At 49.9% G+C, this 19562-nt stretch overlaps 1 protein-coding gene across 1 annotated transcript; it reads left to right on the top strand.

Moving 5' to 3' along the window:
• The first annotated feature begins 1271 nt into the window (after nucleotides 1-1271).
• Nucleotides 1272-18632, top strand: LOC141994140 (allantoinase, mitochondrial-like). Its single transcript, XM_074964243.1, is given in 10 exon segments — nucleotides 1272-1305; nucleotides 2553-2710; nucleotides 7956-8107; nucleotides 9499-9613; nucleotides 10538-10714; nucleotides 11505-11548; nucleotides 11926-12021; nucleotides 13071-13257; nucleotides 16038-16088; nucleotides 18473-18632. Coding segments are annotated over 10 exon segments (1059 nt in total). The 3' UTR covers nucleotides 18518-18632.
• The last annotated feature ends 930 nt before the right edge of the window (nucleotides 18633-19562 follow it).

Here is a 19562-nt window from a genome sequence, read left to right as displayed (position 1 = left end):
GTGCAAACAATTCGATGTTTATTGGGGTGAACTTCCAGCAAGCATGATTCCAGTTTCCTTCCTTACATCTTGTGTAAAATTAATATGGTTAATATAATGTTATGGAGGTTAAACTATATGGAAGGAATGTGCATTTTCCCAGGACGTGTGCAGTGTATATTGGAGAAGGGGTAAAAGAAATGCAAATAAAGCATGGTACTTCATTAAAATCCTATTAGGGCTCCAAAAGGTCCAAAAGGTCCACCCATACCCACAGAGTTTTCATGCACACCCACCAAAACGACAGTCCGATCCCCCAGAGCCACTCTAAGGCTCAGTGTTCCCATCAGTTGCTTAATAGTATAAGAAGAGAGTGCAGCGTTTATGCAGTATTGGTTTCCTTGCCATGCAAAAAAAAAAAAATCATTAGAAATAAAGCGAAGGCACTTGGTGGTGCAGGTACTAGATACTTGGATGTAGTGCCTGGAGTGCATTTACACCATGTAATGTTTTTGTCTACTTGCCATATCCCAGAGGCAGCATTGCACCTAAGGAATTATCCAATCGGAGAGACTAAAGGAAGTAAACAAACATCATCAGTGACATGCAGAGCTTCTAAAATGATCGTTAATAATCAGCATTTCTCCAAGATCTAACTGCCTACAGAGTCAGTCAAATATATTGTAGTAGTACATGGCAACCTCAGCCATAGCCCAGGAGCCCAGTGTGCGAGATGTTGGACAAACACAGAACAGTCCCTGCCCCAGAGCGCTGACAATCTAAGCAAGAACTTGATCTCAGAAAGTTCAGATTCACATAACCCTCTGTAGCCATCTCCAAAGAATGTACAATGAAAGACATGGATAAGCAGCAAGGCTGAAGTACTCCTGGAGGTGCTCCTCCCACAATGTGCCCAAGGCTCACTGGCTGGGCTGGGAGGAAGCTGGCACTTGTCCCTTGTTGCACTGTCATCAGTTCAGTGGCTTGCCACAGCACTAAAGTTATGCTAAGAAATGAAACAAAATAAATGAGTTCAAAGGTCAAAGCCATGGAAATACTTGGCCTGCACTGGGTAAAAGTGGCTGTCTGTTTGCAAAGCTCAGAGCTCATCAAACATTAACTATCCCATCCCTGCTGAGGGAGTGAGGAAAATCCCCACTGGGGTCATTTGGAAAGTTTCCCCTGCTCCAGAGCTTCACTGACAGAGGAGCCATTCGCAAGCGTAAGACAGGGAAGTGGAATGAATACTGAGGAGGTGCCAGGTAGAAAGGCAGAGCACGTGCCAGCGTAGGATGTCTACAAAACATGGGGAAGCCTCCCAAATAGGTGAGTAAGGAACAGATCCAACCTCCAGGTGAAAGAACGCTTAGGACTAGCTGGCAGAAATCCTCCTCCGGTAGGGCTCTGTTCGCAGGATTAAAAGCAGCAATTCCACAGAGTTAAACTGCCAGTGAACATTCTGGTCAGGGAGCTGGGCCTCATCAATCCCTTCGAACATTAGCCAACCCCCGCTGGTCTCTCGTGGTTCCCTGTCCTTGCTCCTGAGCTGGAGTGGTAGCCAGTCTTAGCTCCTCAAGCTGCCAACCACACCCACTGAGCACTAGGAGGAGAGGTCTCTATGTCATAGGCCGCTTGAGCTGTTGTCTTGGGTTCCACATGCAGTTAGCAAGTGGGTGGGGGTGAGAACCCCCAGCAGCAGTGCAATGGGATGGGAAGGCTTCAAATACTGTTTCCTGGGGGATGGAGGAGGTGGTCTCCATTGAATAAGGGCCTGAATTGACACACACACACACACACATCTGCATACGCACACACCCATAAAAGAAAAACACTTCACAAGGAAAACGAGGGGAAAATCTGCAACTGTAAAGGGGTGGGGCCAAATTCTGCTACTATTAAAATCAATAGCAAAACTCCCACTGATTTCACTGGAGCAAGACCGAGCTGTAGATGTAGGAAGGAATTCACAAGCACCACTTAGATGTTTGGATGCTGGATGTTTGGGGCTATGCTGGGGGTACAGGTGCGCAGAGAGCAGAACTTTAGAGAGGAAGGGTGCTTGGGCTTCAAGCACTAGCCTCAGAGTGCTGGCTCAGTTCAGGGTCTACCTGGCTTATTAGGTGACCTTTCGCAAGTCACTCGCTCTCTATAGCTTCCCATCCATACAACAGCACTAATGCGCCTCCCTCCCCTGCCGTTCCCCCCGCCCCTGTGCCTTTCTGGTCTATGGAGATGGTAAGTTGTGGGGACAGGGACAGTCTCTGACTCTGTATATGTTCCGGGCCTAGCTCCATGAGATCTCCAGCTCATGTTGGACCTCTGGGCTCTGATCTGACAATAAAGACCATAAGCAGGCAGAGGAGGGAATCGAATTGTGTTTTATCAAGATGCCCCCACAAAATGGCTTACTTTGGGAGCAGCTCCCTTCTCTCCAGCCTGCTCACAACAACAATATTCCACTGTCAGTTTACTTCTCTTAAACACCAAAGAGTCCAACTGCTTGGTCTTCTCCTTAACTACACTATGTCCTTGGATTCTAAGTGTGCTCCCTTTCTCTTACCCATCCTACTAAGGGGCGGCCAGAGTGGAGGTGGGGTCAGAAGTCACGGCTGTGAGAAGTAACAGGGTGGTGCTGGATAATACCATCTGCCCGGCTGAAATCATCATCTGCAACGACAAGATAGCTGACATTCTGCCCAAGAGGAGCCAGGCTCTTGCCAGCGGAGAGAAGGCAAGTTTGGGCCAAAGTGCTAGATGAACTGGTATTGAGGAAACAACCCTGGGGGAAGGCTGTGCTGGGTTTGCATGACCAGCTATACCAATAATAATAATAATACCTAGCTCAGGGGTGACCAACCTGTGGCTCCGGAGCCACATGTGGCTCTTCAGAAGTTAATATGCGGCTCCTTTTATAGGCACCGACTCCGGGGGTGGAGCTACAGGCACCAACTTTCCAATGTGCCAGGGGGTGCTCACTGCTCAACCCCTGGCTCTGCCACAGGCCCTGCCCCCACTCCACCTTTTTCGGCCCCCTCCTCTGAGCCTGCCATGCCCTCGTACCTCCCCCCTCCCCCACCCGGAGCCTCCTGCATGCCATGAAACAGCTGATCGGGAGGTGCAGGGAGGGATGGGGAGGTATTGATTGGCGGGGCTGCCAGTGGGTAGGAGGCGCTGGAAGCGGGGCAGGGGGAGCTGATGGGGGGCTGCTGACATATTACTGTGGCTCTTTGGCAATGTACATTGGTAAATTCTGGCTCCTTCTCAGGTTCAGGTTGGCCACCGCTGACCTAGCTCTTACCCAACGCTTGCCTGGGGTACTTTCCAGCTAATCGCATGTGCTGCAGACCTTGGTGTGGGGCCATTGTCCTTTTTGCCAAGTTGCTATAGGCTGGGGCACATAACTCTACATCTCTCCCTGTGTTTGTGCTGTGTGATGGGGCTGCCGGCAGGCCTCACTGAAACCCATGGTCCAGGGATATCTAGAGGGGACTCCTTTGCCGAGTGCCAGAGCTCAACGATGGGAGGTCAGAAAGGAGCCCACAGTGTGAAACATTCTGCCACCTCCTATTACTTAGATGGGGCCTGCTTCTCCATTCCCGTGCACCAGCTTTCTGCCATTGAGACTCCACTGACTTCAGGTGGAGAGTGGAGAATTAGATCCTCTGGCTACAATGTCAGAGTGGGATGGTGAGGAAAGCAAACAGCTCATGCCATTAATGTGGGCTCTGCCCCATCTAACAGCAGTGCCCTTGGGGTTGCAATTCCAGCCAGCAGCCCAGTGACCCTTCCCCAAGGACCTGCTGCTGATGGAGCAGAGATGGTAATTCTGAACTTCTTTTCCTGTTCCCAGTCTGTGCGCAAGCAGCTTACGATTTGCTCAGCCTGGTTAGTTATTCTCACCAGGTCCCTTGCACTGCAGAGAGTTCGCAGGCAGGTCACTGTATCTTCGACTTCATATTAGAAATTTGAGCTGTTTTGATTGGACATGAAGGTCACATGGTATGTTTGGCTCCTGATTGGTGGAGTAACTTATAGAGTTAGATGTCCAGTATGAATTCTTGCATTTTCAAGTTGAAGATTGGCCTTCTTCAAATAATGGCCCACTGCCCTGTGTGCTCCCTCCAGCCAACTAGCTCCCTGGGGATGCTTCTTGAAAGCAAATCCCGGAAGGCTGTCAGCACAGCCAATGCCAAGTTTTTAATCAAGTGGAAAATGTGACTCACGTGGCTCTGCTGTTGACAGTCAGCTTTTTAAACAAGGGATGGACCACTCCCATCCCTCTGGCTTGTCACAGTACTCCTGACCACTTGATAAGTTATTAAACTACATCTCGGCTCAGGAGAGGAGCAGCAAGGGACCCACAGCTGCAGGTTGTTACAAAGAATGAGGCGTGTTGGCAGAAGTTTGCAAGCATCTCCTTTCATCAAGCCTAGCTTCAGAAGGGGATCCCATGGTCTACTGCCCACTGCTCAAAGCTAGCAATGGTTTAGCAGGGCTAATCCAGGCCAGAAAGCTGGAAGGGGAGGACAGCTGGCTCTGGCCAGTCTCATATTCATCAGCTCTAGAATTCAAGGACCAGAGGCAGCTTTGCTGATTTGCAGCAGTTAAGAATCTGGTCCCAAATCTACATGTATCAAAGATTAGAGAGACGTTAGAAGGAACAGCTATCAGGGACAGAGTAGTTGCATTTAAAAATTAATACAAAAAATGAAATCTTGAGGCAGATCCTCAGGTGAATCCGCAGACTCCAAAGACTTCAGACAGATTTACACCATAAGGGTCTAACCCAGTGGATTATACTGGTGGAAGTGAGATCAGGCCCCTGGAACTTGGCACAAATAATGTAGTGACAGCCCCTTAAGTACCCATCCCTAACTGTAGCCAAGATGCTGGGCCATTTTATTAGTTCCACATAGATGGCTAGCCTGTGACCTCCGTGACCTGAGAGTAACTCTACTCATTTGAATGGAACTACTCCAGAGTTCAACTGGCATCACTGAGAGTAATCAAGCTGTTCTTTCTTTACCTCAGTGCTGACTCTTACCGTAGTGAGCCAGGGCTTTCAGATACCAGAGTAGTTGGCCACGACACATTTCCTTTAAAGTTCCCACTAACATTTTTAGTAAATACTCTAGCTGTGCTCCGTTATCACAATTTCAGCTATGTGTAATGGGGGAAAACAGATGCTTACCAGTGTCTGGATAAGGAGAGGGAAACCAGAAAACTTGACTACTTTGGGCTAGATCCCCAGATGGTGTAAGTTAGTGTAGCACTGTTTAAGTCAATGGGCTATGCCAGTTTACACCAGTGGAGGATCTGGCCCAGAGATTGGCCTGAATCAGAATCATGGGTCTGAAAGAGACACAAAAATCACACCCACACACAGCTATGGTGAAGTTCACAGCATAGGCAAGCCAGCTGGGCCCAGCTCATCAAGATCACCTCTATTCTGTCAGATAAGTGCTAGAGCGTGCAGAGGTGAAATCCTCCTCAGAGGGGACAGGGTCCTTCTCCCCCCAGATTTGCTGCTTGGCTTGTACTGAGCATGCTCAGTCACACTGCTGAAGCCGCCTGCCCTCCAATCCGCCCCCCCACTATCGGCAGGCACAGGTCGTCTCTGGTCCTCCTTAACAGTGTATTTTCAAACAGGCTGAAGCCAAGCCTCCCATTCTGTAGGTGCAATTTGAACCTACAATGTTGCACTTCTTAGATGAACTGAAGGTGCACATCAGAGCACTTGCACCTCTAAATTAGAGGTGCAAACGTGGCCAGTGCAAATTTTATGCACAATAGGAAGAACACCCTTTTGCAAGTTTGGCCCTTGGTATCAGGGACATGAACATGTGAAGTCAGCCATCAAATCTGTTTGGCATATTTTTAATACGTGATTGAAAGATCTTAACAGGATCTAGTGCACAGGAGCAAACTGGAGACATGAAAAGAATAGCAAAGTAAATCATTTATTAACTGGGACCCTCAGACTGGCATGTCTGAGATTAGGGAGCTGTTTTGACAGTCTATAGGAATTGTACCCGGGTGTAGATGAACTTTAGAACATTTGCTACCTCATTGGCCTAGTACATCCGTCGGAGGTATTCATGGAAATCATTGGGAAATCCACATCTTCCCATTGCTCTGGAAGTCACTTCCTGATGGTGACAGCCTGCAATAGAGCCCCGCATGGGACTATTTTTAAAATCCTGATCCCGTCCCGCCCCGTAATACACTCCCACCCACTCCCACATAGTTTCTTGCATTTTTATCTCACCCCCACCTGCAAAAACCTTAGATCCTGCAAAAGAGACAGATTCTCTCATATTACTAAAACGACAATTTTACAACTAAAAGAATAAAACAAATCTTGCTTAAACCATAGTGATACAGAAGGGCCAGGGAGCAGTGCTAGAGGGGAAATATATAAGCCCTAGGCTAATTAAGGCATGGTTCCCTGTAGACTAGGGAGGGTTGCTACAGGTTAATTGGAGCACCTGTAGTCAATTAAGCCCTGTCAGGAACCTAATAAAACCCCCCTGCTTCAGGCAGCTGGGGACTGGAGCTGGAAGGTGTGTTGTAAGAGTTGAAAAACCAGAGAACTGAAGTGAGGGAGACTTCTTCCCCCAGCATCTAAGGACTGAAGGTTCCCCACACAAGGGGGAAGAGGGTAAGAACTCTCAGGGGTTGAGAGGGGCTGGGGCTCAGAGTGAGGTGCAAACCCAGACCCCTCCCCTGCTTCCCTCCTCTACCACCTTCCTGGGCCACTATTGGGGACCTCAGTGGCCCCCTGCCAAGAAATGCTCTGGACCCACCATACTAACATTGGCCATCTTGCCCCACCATGTAGAAGTATTTTAACTCCTGTTATAATAGACATCAAATCTCTTTCTATCCCTTGCTTAAATTTAAGTATTAAATTTTTTATTTTAAAAAAAGAGAAACTTGCTTTACATTGCTCAAATTCTATACAGGACAAGGTGGTAGAGTTAGTGTTTTCTTGCAAATCCCCACAGACTGGATTTTATTCCCCACCCAACCACAACAAAGTACATTTTACCTGCTCCCACTATTATGGCAGCAGTCCTGGGATCCATGGGATCCCACCCAGTCCCACTGCAGGATTCTAACCTGCATGCAAGAAACTGGGTGTAGCAGGGACATCACCTCTAGAGCACCCCCTCATGGTAAAGGGTGGCCCTTCAGGCACCCCACATTCCCCTCCTGGGCCTCCCCATGACTTTCCATAGTCCAGAGTATTCAATATAAAAGGTTCCTCTTCTGGAGTCTGATTTATTGCGGCAGTACAGCTTCCAGCAGCCCTCTCCTTTCAGGCCATTTCTAGCACTGCCTGAAGTGTGTTTGTGTGTGTGTGTGTGTGTGTGGGGGGGGGAGCAGTAATCATAATCTGGGGGCAGCTGCTGTGGTAACAGTGCTTAAAATGCACCCTCAGTGACCCAGCTCAGTTTGTATTTGCTTTGCCAGGTGTGCACCACACCCTTGAAGCCCAGCCTCCACGCCCAAAGCCTTCCTGCGTTGCTAAGGGACTCCACCACCCTCCTGCCAGAGCTACTTCTGTGCTTCTCCTTGCCCTCCAGCAGCTCCATCATGGGGAGGCAACAAAGTCTTGAAAGACTTCCAGACAGCTCTGCTGAGGCACATGCTGCCTGCCAGCTCACAGTACCCAGCCAGCAGCCTCCCCTTCTAAATCTCTCTGGGACTCCTGCAGGAGACTTTAGCTCATCCTCGGCTCCATCCAGAAAATCCCTATCTACTCTCAAGGCCTGATTGGGTCACATGGCTTACCTCATCTCTCCTCCCCCCCCAGGAGAGTGGCTGGGGCTGAACCCACCTCCCCATAAAGGACCAGCCACCCAGGGACATTGGGCCTTTTCAGTGCTAATCACAATGTTGATGCAGGCTGAGAGGATTCTAACATGACCTCCCTTCCCCAGGATTGTCCATGCGTTCCTTTCTCCCCGCAGGTGCTGGACGTCGGCGATCTGGTAGTGATGCCCGGGATCATGGACCCTCATGTCCACACATGCGAGCCAGGGCACACGGCCTCAGAGGGTTACTCTTCTGCAACCAAGGCTGCTGCTGCAGGAGGCGTCACAACCCTGGTGGCTATGCCACTGCATGGTACCGAAGGCAGGGAGGGAGCAGCATTACCACACGCACCTATGGGTTACCTCCTTGTTGCCATGCATTGGAAGGGGCCCATACAATGATAGCATGACCTTTGTAAAGGGAAGGATGGAGCGGAGAGTGAAGTGGCTCCTCACTGTGCATTGCACTGGGTTTGATGGGTCTTGGAGACCCACCTGTTCTCCATGTGAATAGTTAGGCCCATACCATCTCCCATTGAAATCTACGGGCATCTTTTCATCACCTGCAACGGGAGGTGGATCAGGGCCCCTACAGAATGGGGCAGACCCTCCGTTGGTATAAAGGACGAACCTAAGCAAATTTACACCAGCTGACTATCTGGCCCCAAGACTTCAACACCTGCAAAGAGTGGGCTGAACATGTGCTGTTCTGGTCGCCCTTTCTCTCTGCAATGCTGCTGAGTTATTCTGTCTGTGAAGGGTGTGGGGTGACAAAAGAATGGGAGCTCAATGGGTGCATGCTATTTGCTAAACTCCTGCCAGGTCAGGGAAAGTCCAGCCTTTGCTGGGGGAAAGTTCCTTTGTGGCTCGTGCTGCTGGGTGAAGCTATTCTCTGCCACCCCACGGAGCTTGGCGCGCAAGACAAACCCTCTACAAACTGCAGCTCAGAGTTGCGAGGGAAATAAAAGTAAAGGAGTACTTGTGGCACCTTAGAGACTAACAAATTTATTTGAGCATAAGCTTTCGTGAGCTACAGCTCACTTCATCGGATGCATTCAGGGAAATAAACTGCATCCAAATTTGCCTGTTCCCAGCAAGTGCTGCCACTGGGCCCAGCTCCTCAATGACAAATGTGGTCCAATAGTGCTCTCTGCTGGCCACACCTAGTACCCTCAGGACTTCACACTCTGGAGAAGTTTATTCTGAGAGGAGGGCAAAGATCCTCATTCTGATGTCCATCCCAAGGCTGAACTAGGGGAAGTAGGGATCCAGGCATGGAGGGTCCCGATAGCAGAAGGAGACCATCTACAGGGGATGAGAACATAAAGGGGCTTGCCATTGGCAGGGGACTAGGAAGTATAATCCATTTGTAGGGGCTAAGGGCTTTGGAGGTAGTGTCTGGTGGGGATGAGTGTTCTAGGGGAGCACCAAAGTGTTGGTAGCTCTGATCCCCACTTTGTCTTAATCATCCTCTGTCTACTCCCATCCCACTATATTACACACTTTTGCTCCCAGCGCCACATCGGAAAATGAGATCTGCCTATGATCCTCTATGGGAGCTAGCTGGGCTGCTGTCTACCCAGCTCTCCTCATCCTGCATTCCTCGTGCACTCTTTCCCTACATCTCTGTAGCATTCTCCCTTCCAGTCAAGGAAGGGGTTTGGGCCTAGCTAAGCTGCTGTCTCTCTATGCCCTCCAGAAGCTGTCTTCCCCCAGCCCCAGCTCTGGCAAACTTTGACGACAAGCTGCAGTCTGCTGAAGGGCAGTGCCGTGTGGATGTAGCCTTCTGAGGTGGAGTTGTCCCTGGAAACCAGGTCAGTGGGTGTTGTTCAGCAAATGCAACAGCATGAAGTACCAGCTGGAATAGGGGCAAGGGCAGATACCCAGGTCTCACCTCCTCTCTGGGGAGTTTCAGTGCAGGGAGCCAACGTGCTTAGTGCTTCTGGAAACCTGGCTGCAAGTCACTAAAAAAATGCTGCACAGTCAATGCAAACTGCAAAATAAAGCAGAGGAAACTGATCAGTCCAACAAAGTCTTGGTGAATGATTCAGTCAATAATGCTGAACATACCTCCCACTCAGCTGATCTGTATAACCACACTGGGGAAGGGACACAGAACAATGTCCCAGGGATGCTACTAACAAATCTGCATCCACTGGCAAGGCTCTCATTGACTTCAGTGCGGCCAAAGTTTGGCCCTGGCTCCTGTGAGGCTGATGAGAGAATCCCATTCCCTGCTGTTAGAAGAGGTGTTTGGGCTGGGTCAGCTTGCAGATGTTGGGAGGTTTGTATTGGTCCAATCTATTAGCAATGGGGCAGCAAATATCATAATAACCATAGAATCCCATTGTCCTAACATGGGGTCAGAGATTAGTGGGCATTGGCTGAGCAAAGTTGTTGGGTAACCACTAGCACAAATACAGCTTTAATCTGTTGAAATGAAGGGCTTGTCTACTGAGGGGCATCTTGACCTTCAAAGTCTATTGGAATTTGACCTTCTGCGGAGGTAAATGTTGAAGAAACTGATGGCCCTATCCATTGTGGAGCAGAACTGACCCATATGCATACTGAGTTATTGGCTAGGATGATGCCTCGTGGGGCATATTGACAGTAGTTTAGGTGCTCGTCCTTTGGCATATTTTGCTTAAATGTGGCTCTCATAGCTGGAGCCATCCAGAAGGGCTGGCTGAACCAGGTGTCTGATAACCTGAGTGCATTCCTTCTGTTGCCTTCTTTAGGATGAGCTCCTGTCCATGCTGCAGGCTGGAGTCCCAGGCTTTAAGTGCTCCCTGATTGCAAGTGGAGTGGAGGAATTCCCCCATGTCAGCCTCCAAGATCTGCACATGGCAATGAATGAGCTGCAAGGCACAGACTGTCCTCTTGGTAAGTGTCACTGCTTATGCTCAGTGTCCTTGGTCCCTTGAAGTTCAGGTCCCTGCTTTCTCTCTCCAGATTCAAGACCCAGTGCTACTGTAACCCACACACCTCCTGGGCCTGGTGTTCTGTCCCATCGAGTGGCACCAAGACCACTTAGAGAGAGAGTAATGAGTTTGCTCTACAGCCTTAGCTAACAGCCATATGCCTTTTAGCTCATGCAGTAGAGGCTCATGCATTTAGCTCCAGGGGTCCCAGGTTTGATCCCACCTGCTGACAACTGGGGTCTGTCAGTGTTACACTACCAAATCAGAACAGAAGCATCTCCCACACACTTGGCATAGGTGTAACTGACTGCACAAAGGGCAGGGAAGGGGAGGGCCCACACAGTTCAGTGGGCAGTGTTCCTGCCCTGGAGACTAAAAGCAAATACTGGTTTCTAGCTTCCAACCTCAAATATTACCTTCAAAGATGACCTTCCCATTGACAAGCCTCTCCCCTGGAGCGTGATGCCAGAGCACATGGAGACCTGGGGGGCAAGTATCCCAGAAAAGCCATCAATAGATTAGACAAAGCCAACACCCCACAAAGGGAGGAAGTTGCCATCATTTGTGTCTTCTCAGCCCCCCAGGACAGGCGGTTTCTGAGGGTTTTCAATCCCCAGAGACAGCAGGGCTCCTCTAATGTATGGCTCAGAGTGTGACCCACCAGGCCCCTCCGTTTCCTTCCACAAATGGGAAAGGAGGGTAATGGGAGGAGTAGCCTTGGAAGGGGCTTAGCTCCCCAACCTGTCAGCATTAACCCTTCCCTCCATTTGGATTCGCTTTCCAGTTCTACACAGAGCAAGAGCTGGGCCAGTGGAAGCCGGCACTAGAGGGTACGTGGTGACAACTCTGGGATGGAAACGTACGGCAAGCACATATCTCTATGTACACAGCCTGCAGGAGGCATATGGGCCTGACTCTCGCTTCCATTCAGGCCCCTTTATGCTGCCAGGGCAGGGCACACAGACACCCCACAACACGATGAATGTTGCAAGCAAGAGCCTACTGACGGGGGAGTCACGGAATAAAACTCCCCTAGCTGTAACCTTTGCTAGGCAGTTAGCTACTCTGTACGCTTCTGGGGTCAGATTCTCTGCTGGTGTAAATAGCCCACGGAGTCCAGGAGCACATCACTATGTCCCTTAGGCACAAACCTTCTGCACCTCAGGATGCAAACCTGACTCTATTTCCTTCTCTGGCGTCTGTGCGGACCCCACAGAGTACAGGGCACTCCTGGACTCCCGCCCCGATCCAATGGAAGTGGAGGCCGTCCACACCATCGCTGATCTCTGCCTCCAGTACAAGTAAGGAACCATTCTCCCTGGGGTTGGGAAGCAGGGAGGAGACACATGCTCTTTAACAGAAGTGACCTTTGACCTCCAGAAAGTCATTCTCTGTAGCCCTCCCTCCCACCTTCTGGCTCTCTGCTTTCATTGCCCAAAAGGGTGTGTGGCCCCTGTCCGTGCCAAGAGAGCTGTGACCATGTAAACCGAGGGCAACCTGTCACTGGGCAGAAAGGCTCTCACACACCCAGGCTTCCTCTCCAGCAGGGAAGCCAGTGACCGCCCCCTGCCCATCTCATAGGTGCAGTGATTTGGCATAAGCGTGTGTCCTTACCTCTCAGGCACCCCCTCCAGCCCAGATGCAGTGTTGCCTGGGATGTTGCCTCTCACACCCCTCTGGTCACCACTTCCTTTGCTGTGGGGACCACACCAGGCTGCCATGCTGGGACTCCTGTGGCTCAGCCCTCTGGCCAAGTCACACACTGGTTCAATCCCCTTCCAGGTACCAAAAGGCCCAACTAATAGTCCTCCTGCCCTTCTCAGGTGCCACTAAAGGCCTCTGCTTCTTGGCCTCTTCTCTTGGCCCTGCAGAGCTTCTCCTGCAGGGTTCTCCTGCCTCTTTTCCCCACGGATCTCCCTGCTGCAGAGCTTCTCTCTAACTCACATGCCTCCTGGGTGTCTCCTCTATTCCCTCAGCCTCACACACCCTAGCTTGGGGCTCCCCTCTGCTCCTTGTGTGGCTCACATGTTGGCTTCTGCAGGCTCTTCCCAGAGAGGACCCTCCTCCTTAGCTCTGGTGCTTCACCACCACAGCTGGGGTCAGTCTCTCTTTAAGCCCCAGGAGACCCAGCTGGGGGTCACTAACTACCACTTGTGTTGCCAGCTCATCAGTGAGACTGAGGACAGTGGCTAAGTCATGAACAAGGCCACTAGCCCTCCCTGTAACCCACAGGCCCCTCTAGTGGTGACACTGCAGCTCTGCTCTCAATCATCACGAGATGAGGAGTGAAGTCACTGGCCTGAGAGCTGCCCAGTCAGCAGGATAACGGTCCCATGCTCTCTCCTAACAGGGTGCCCTGCCACATCCTCCCCCTCTCCTCTGCTCAAGCCCTGCCCATCATCAGAGAAGCTTGCCAGAAAGGGGCGCCACTCACTATAGAGACTGCTCACCACTACCTCAACCTGATGTCTGAACACATTCCACCCGGGGGCACCTACTACAAGTGCTGTCCTCCTATCAGAGCCAAAACCAATCAGGTAATGAGACCTAGAGGGGCTCCAGAAGGGAATCTCAGCCCAAGAAATCAAATGCCATGAGCATAACCAGGGCTGGGGGAAGGGGGCACCAGCAAAGGAGGGAAACGAGGCCACCATCTAAGATACATTTCAGGAGCACCAAAAGTCAGACTGGGCCAGCTCTTCAGTCTCGTGGATCCCATCCTCTTGCCCCTCACTCCCATTCTGCAGAATTCAGGCAACTCTGTCACTCATCTCTCCTCTGCTTCAGTCACCTGGCAGTGAATCCCTGAGTGTGGCCTCAATCAAACATGGTACACGCTTGGAATGGGCTATCGTGGGACACAGCGAGGCTTGGGAAGTGGCTAAGGCTCTGGTGACCAAGGCCCAGACAAGGGGTTTACCTGTGGAACAGAAAGGAATGGGTGGGGTTTGGACATGTTGTAGAGGGAGAGTGGCAGGGGTTACAGAGGGTCTGAACAGACTATTTCTCTCAGGCTGAACAGAGGGTGCCTGGTTAAGGACAGGAAGGTAGGACTGAGGGTCACCAGCACAAAACTTTCCTAGCTGAACCATGTGATTGGTGCTTAAGTTTCGTGGGGTGGAGAGGGCCAAGGACAATGATAGAGGGAGGAGGGGAGGTACCACAGGATCTGCAGATGAGCAGTAGGAGAAGCAGGAAAGTGCAGGCTCTGCAGCCTCAGAAATGGAGTGTTTCCAGGAAGATGAAGTGCTCCATGGTGCCAAAGGCAGTGTTGCCTAATGGCTAGAACACTGGCTTGGGATTCAGAAGATCTGAATTCTAGTCCCAGTCAGCCTCTGGGTTTTTTTATGTGGATATTGTCACCTTTTCATCACAACACTGAACCCCGGAGGGGGAGGTTGAAAAGTTCTGGTTTTCCTTGAGAAGAAGAATTTTTCATGCATATTTTTTAGTCAAAAACCTAATTTTCCACCAAATGCACAGTTCTGCTGGAAAAATTTCCACCATGCCTTCTGAGTACACAAAGCCCCTTGCACAACTGTCCCATCAGAGTATGACCACTGCATGGTCTCTGCTGCTGCATGTCATCAGCAGCTTACACAAGATTTTCCCAAACATAGCCTAGTGCAATGCAGTCTGCTCAGCCTTCACCCTCCTTTTAAAAACATCAGGAGCAGAGTAAACTGACTTTGGTGCTGTCATAAGAGGGAAGCAAACACTGATAACTCGCTGAGAGACTGGCTGATGTTTTATCTTAACCTTATGACTGGGGGGTGGAGGGCGGTGGTGTGTGCGTCCGCATGAGCGTGAGATCTATGCTTGTTACACGTGTGTGTGTGTATCAGTTGAATTAGGCAATTTTTCTTGCCTCGATCATTCCCTCTTGCCGAAAAGCTGAGGAGGGGAACAGCAGGGGCACTTCATGAAACTTCCCTGGCAGAATCCGCCCCTGCCCTGCTCACTCTCTTCAGGGGTTTTCTGGCTGGCCTGGGGAGGGGTGTCAGCCATGGAAACCTATTAGCTCCCAAAGCTCAGCTCACTCCTTTCTCTGGAACCCCTTTAAAGACATCCAGGGGCTTTGGCTCAGCACCTAGATAGTGGTGCCCTAGCTGAGAGGGGGCCCAGTTGCTCAATTAATTTAACCTGAGGCTGCAGTAAATTAAGTGTTGCCCAGGGGATCAGTTAAAAACAAGACACTCGAGCATACAAAGGCAAAGAGAGCAAACCCAACAACATGCGCTCCCCACATGCTCAGCCCACCCCCATAGGGGCACCTAGGGGAACTCCCCCAGAAGAATTCAGAGCCAAGGGACATGCAGATCTCAAGGAACAGCCTCAAACCCCCACACATCCTCTGTGAAGGAGAGGGATGGACACAGTAAGACATGCCAACCTTGCCTGCTCATTCCTGCGCACACCTGAAGGCAGAAAAGAACACCAGGCAGGCATCACTGCTGCTCACACTGCCCACACCAGGTAGGATAGGCTGGGGCAAGAGGGTTGATCGCCCTGTATTGGTTTTGTAAATGAAATACCTTGTTCTGCTTTGGATTCACTGGATATAGGGAGCAGTGCAAGGCTCCCCATCCAGCGAGGTGGAGATTGGTTCTAAGGAAGGTTCTTGGGCTCCCAAGAAAGAGCAGATATAGGACTCTCTTGCAGACGTAGGATGGCATAAAACCCGCTGCTCACAAACAGGGAAGAATTGGTAGGAGAAGTAAAAGTGGGTGATCAGGAGATGGTTAAGTTCAGGATCCTGATAAAAGGAAGAATGGAGAGCAGCAGAATACAGACCCTGGACTTCAGAAAAGCAGCCTGACTCCCTCAGGGAACTGAAGGGCAGGATCCCCTGGGAGGCTAATGTGAGGGGGAAAGGAGTCCAGGAGAGCTGGCTGTATTTTAAAGAAGCCTTATTGAGGGCATATGAACAAACCATCCTGATGTGCAGAAAGAATAGCAAATATGGCAGGCGACCAGCTTGGGTTAACAGTGAAATCTTCGGTGAGCTTAAACTCAGAAAGGAAGCTTACAAGAAGTGGAAGCTTGGACAGATGACTAGGGAGGAGTATAAAAATATTGCTTGAGTATGCAGAGGTGTAAACAGGAAGGCCAAGGCACAAATGGAGTTGCAGCTAGCAAGCAATGTGAAGGGTAACAAGAAGGGTTTCTACAGGTATGTTAGCAACAAGAAGGTGGTCAGGGAAAGTGTGGGACCCTTACTGAATGGGGGAGGCAACATAGTGACAGATGATGTGGAAAAAGCTGAAGTACTCAATGCTTTTTTTTTTTTTTTTTTTTTTTGCCTCATTCTTCACAGACAAGGTCAGCCCTCAGACTGCTGCACTGGGCAGCACAGTATGTGGAGGAGGTGAGTGAAAGAACAGGTTAAGGACTATTTAAAAAAGCTGGACATGGACAAGTCCATGGGTCCGGATCTAATGCATCCGAGGGTTCTGAGGGAGTTGGCTGATGTGATTCTATTATTAATATTCTATGACTATGATTGCAGAGCCATTGGCCATTATCTTTGAAAAGTCATGGCAATTGCCATGCCGGATGATTGGAAAAAGGCAAATATAGTGCCCATCTTTAAAAAAGAGAAGAAGGAAAATCTGGGAAACTATAGACTGGTCAGCCTCACCTCAGTCCCTGGAAAAATCATGGAGCATGTGCTCAAGGAAACCATTTTGAAGGACTTGGAGGAGAGGAAGGTGATCAGGAACAGTCAACATAGATTCACCAAGGGCAAGTCATGCCTAACCAACCTGATTGCCTTCTATGATGAGATAACTGGCTCTGTGGATATGGGGAAAGCGGTGGACGTGATATACCTTGACTTTAGCAAAGTTTTTTCATACAGTCTCCCACAGTATTCTTGCCAGCAAGTTAAAAAAAAAAGTATGAACTGGATGAATGGACTATAAGGTGGATAGAAAGCTGGCTAGATCATAGGGCTCAATGGGTAGTGATCAACGGCTCGATATCTAGTTGGCAGCTGGTGTCAAGCAGAGTGCACCAAGGGTCGGGCCTGGGGCCGGTTTTGTTCAACATCTTCATTAATGGTCTGGATGATGGGATGGATTGCACCCTCTGCAAGTTTGCGGATGACCCTAAGCTGAAGGGAGAGGTAGAACACTGGAGGGTAGGGATAGGGTCCAGAGTGACCTAGGCAAATTGGAGAATTGGGCCAAAAGAAATCTGAGGTTCAAGGACAAGTACAGAGTCCTGCACTTAGGACAGAAGAATCCCATGCACCGCTACAGGCTGGGGACCGACTGGCTAAGGGGCAGTTCTGCAGAAAAGGACCTAAGGATTACAGTGGACGAGAAGCTGGATATGAGTCAACAGTGTGCCCTTTTTGCCAAGAAGGTTAATGGCATATTGGGCTGCATTAGTAGGAGCGTTGCCAGCAGATCAAGGGAAGTGATTATTCGCCACTGGTGAGGCCACATCTGGAATATTGCGTCCAGTTTTGGGCCCCTCACTACAGAAAGGATGTGGACAAATTGGAGAGTCCAGCAGAGGGCAACAACAATTATTAGGGGGCTGCGGCACATGACTTATGAGGAGAGGCTGAGGGAACTGGGGTTATTTAGTCTGCAGAAGAGAAGAGTGAGGGGGGATTTGATAGCAGCTTTCAATTACCTGAAGGGGGCTTCCAAAGAGGATGGAGCTAGGCTGTTCTCAGTGGTGGCAGATGACAGAACAAGGAGCAATGGTGGCAAGTTGCAGTGGGGAAGGTCTAGCTTTGATATTAGGAAAACTACTTCACTAGGAGGGTGGTGAAGCACTGGAATGGGTTACCTAGGGAGGTGGTGGAATCTCCATCTTCAGAAGGTTTTAAGGCCCCGGCTTGACAAAGCCCTGGCTGGGATGATTTAGTTGGGGTTGATCCTGCTTTGAGCAGGGGGTCAGACTAGATGACCTCCTGAGGTCTCTTCCAACCCTAATCTTCTATGATTCTATGACTTTGGAGACATTGGACTCGTAGGCTCTCTAGAGGACTCTGTGAAACTGAAGGCGGCTTCCCTTCTTACACACTCTCTCCTTGTGGTGCAGTGGCCCCAGATGGGCCTGAAATCAGAACCCTGAGGGCTAATGAGTATTATTGCATGGTTTCACCACCATCATGGGCCCAAACTCACAAAGGATCTCAAGAGATTTGGCCAACCTAGAACCAAGATGGAAAATAAGCCTCCTGATCCTGGGAGGTGGGTTTTTAAGGTCCTTGAAATGGGTTCAAATCTGGGTTCCCCGACCTGAATTCTTGCATGTAGATTCAAGAGCTCAGCTATGCTCCATCTCTACTGGACATGCAGACACATTACATGGTCTTATAAGTAGATGCAACTGTATCTTCTGCATTCATAAATCAGACCACTGGTTAGTGCTGACTGAGGCTCCAGAGAGTGTAGTGGGACATAGTCTCAGTGTTGCCCAGATAAGAACTGTAGTGTCCCTTATGAGAGAGAACAGACAGGTCTCCAGTACAATAAACACAGAGAGGCTGCATCAGTTAAGATGCTGCTGGACATGCACATCCTCTGTAGCTCTCAGACAGGAGACTGTGCTGTGTGACAGCTGCAGTCTTGGCTGATGCATCTGGTATTGACCTGGAGACCTCCAGAGCTGAAAGTATGAACCTTTATAGCCTGGCCAAGGCTCTTTGGCTTGAGGCTACAACAGCCTGACAGCCTTTCTGGATGGAGACACATAACACACACTGACCAGCATGTTACATGTTTCTTCCAGACAGAGGAAGCTCATCCCAAGCATCCTACACCCACTGCAGTTTGACTCCCAAACCAGCCCCTACCTCTTTGATGGCTGCCAGCTTGGCCAACACACTCGGCATTGAACCAGGGGGCTCCCGAGCTAACTGCATGAGCTGCTAGAAAGCAACCTTTTATAGTGTGATCAAGCGGATAGCACATGGAACTGGCATGGTGGAAACCTGAGTTCTAGTCCTGGCTCTACCACTGGCCTGCGACTGACCTTGGGTAAGTCACTGCACTGCTGTGCCTCAGTTTCCACATCTGTAAATTGAGGATAGTGATCCTGATCCCTCCTTGGTAGAGTGCACTGAGATCTACTCAGGAAAATCCTTGTATAAGAGCTAGATATTATTATTATTATTTATTATTATTATTATAGCCAAGAGCTGCACCAGATCCATCTCTTCAGTGGTTCAGCTCTAGCTGCTGTGTCACATGCATTGACCAGTGGGTTAACACAGTGCAACCTCACCGCACAGCTCTGCCTAAACACTCAATTGCTTAAGCAATCCTGGATGGGAGGCTTGGCTCCACCACCATGCTGATTGGGTAAGTTATCCTACACAAACACCCATGTAGTTATCCAGTCAGCTTTCACGTCAAGGGAGTGCTCTTTCAACTGCACTGTTGTCTCACAAGAAAAATAAAACCACACACAGCCCAGCTAAGTCAATAAAGAACAAAAGCAGCTGGGGGTCTGGCAGCCTGGCTGTGGTGCTGCTCTAGGTGACATGCCAGCCTTCCCCAGCTGGGGTGAAACAGAGTCCTCTGCAAGTCGATTACACGCTCCATATATTCCATGCTGGCCAGGAAGGTGCAGAAGGACCAGGCAAAGGGGGAACTAATTAACACAATGGGGTAAACACTTGTCCCATAGCCTCACTCTTACAACTACATGTTGGGCATGGCTGCCGGTATGACTCTTTGTGATCGTGGTAAATTCCACCCCTCCACACACCATCATCTGGGCATACAATACCTTTCCTCAGAGCCAGTCAAATTGGGGTCTTGAGGAAAACAAACAAAGAAGACTGGTTCCTACTCTTAGCTACCCCAGGATAACTCGG

Source organism: Natator depressus, chromosome 9 (assembly GCF_965152275.1).
Source record: "Natator depressus isolate rNatDep1 chromosome 9, rNatDep2.hap1, whole genome shotgun sequence".
NCBI lineage: Eukaryota > Metazoa > Chordata > Testudines > Cheloniidae > Natator > Natator depressus.
This window is presented reverse-complemented; position numbering and strand designations above follow the sequence as displayed.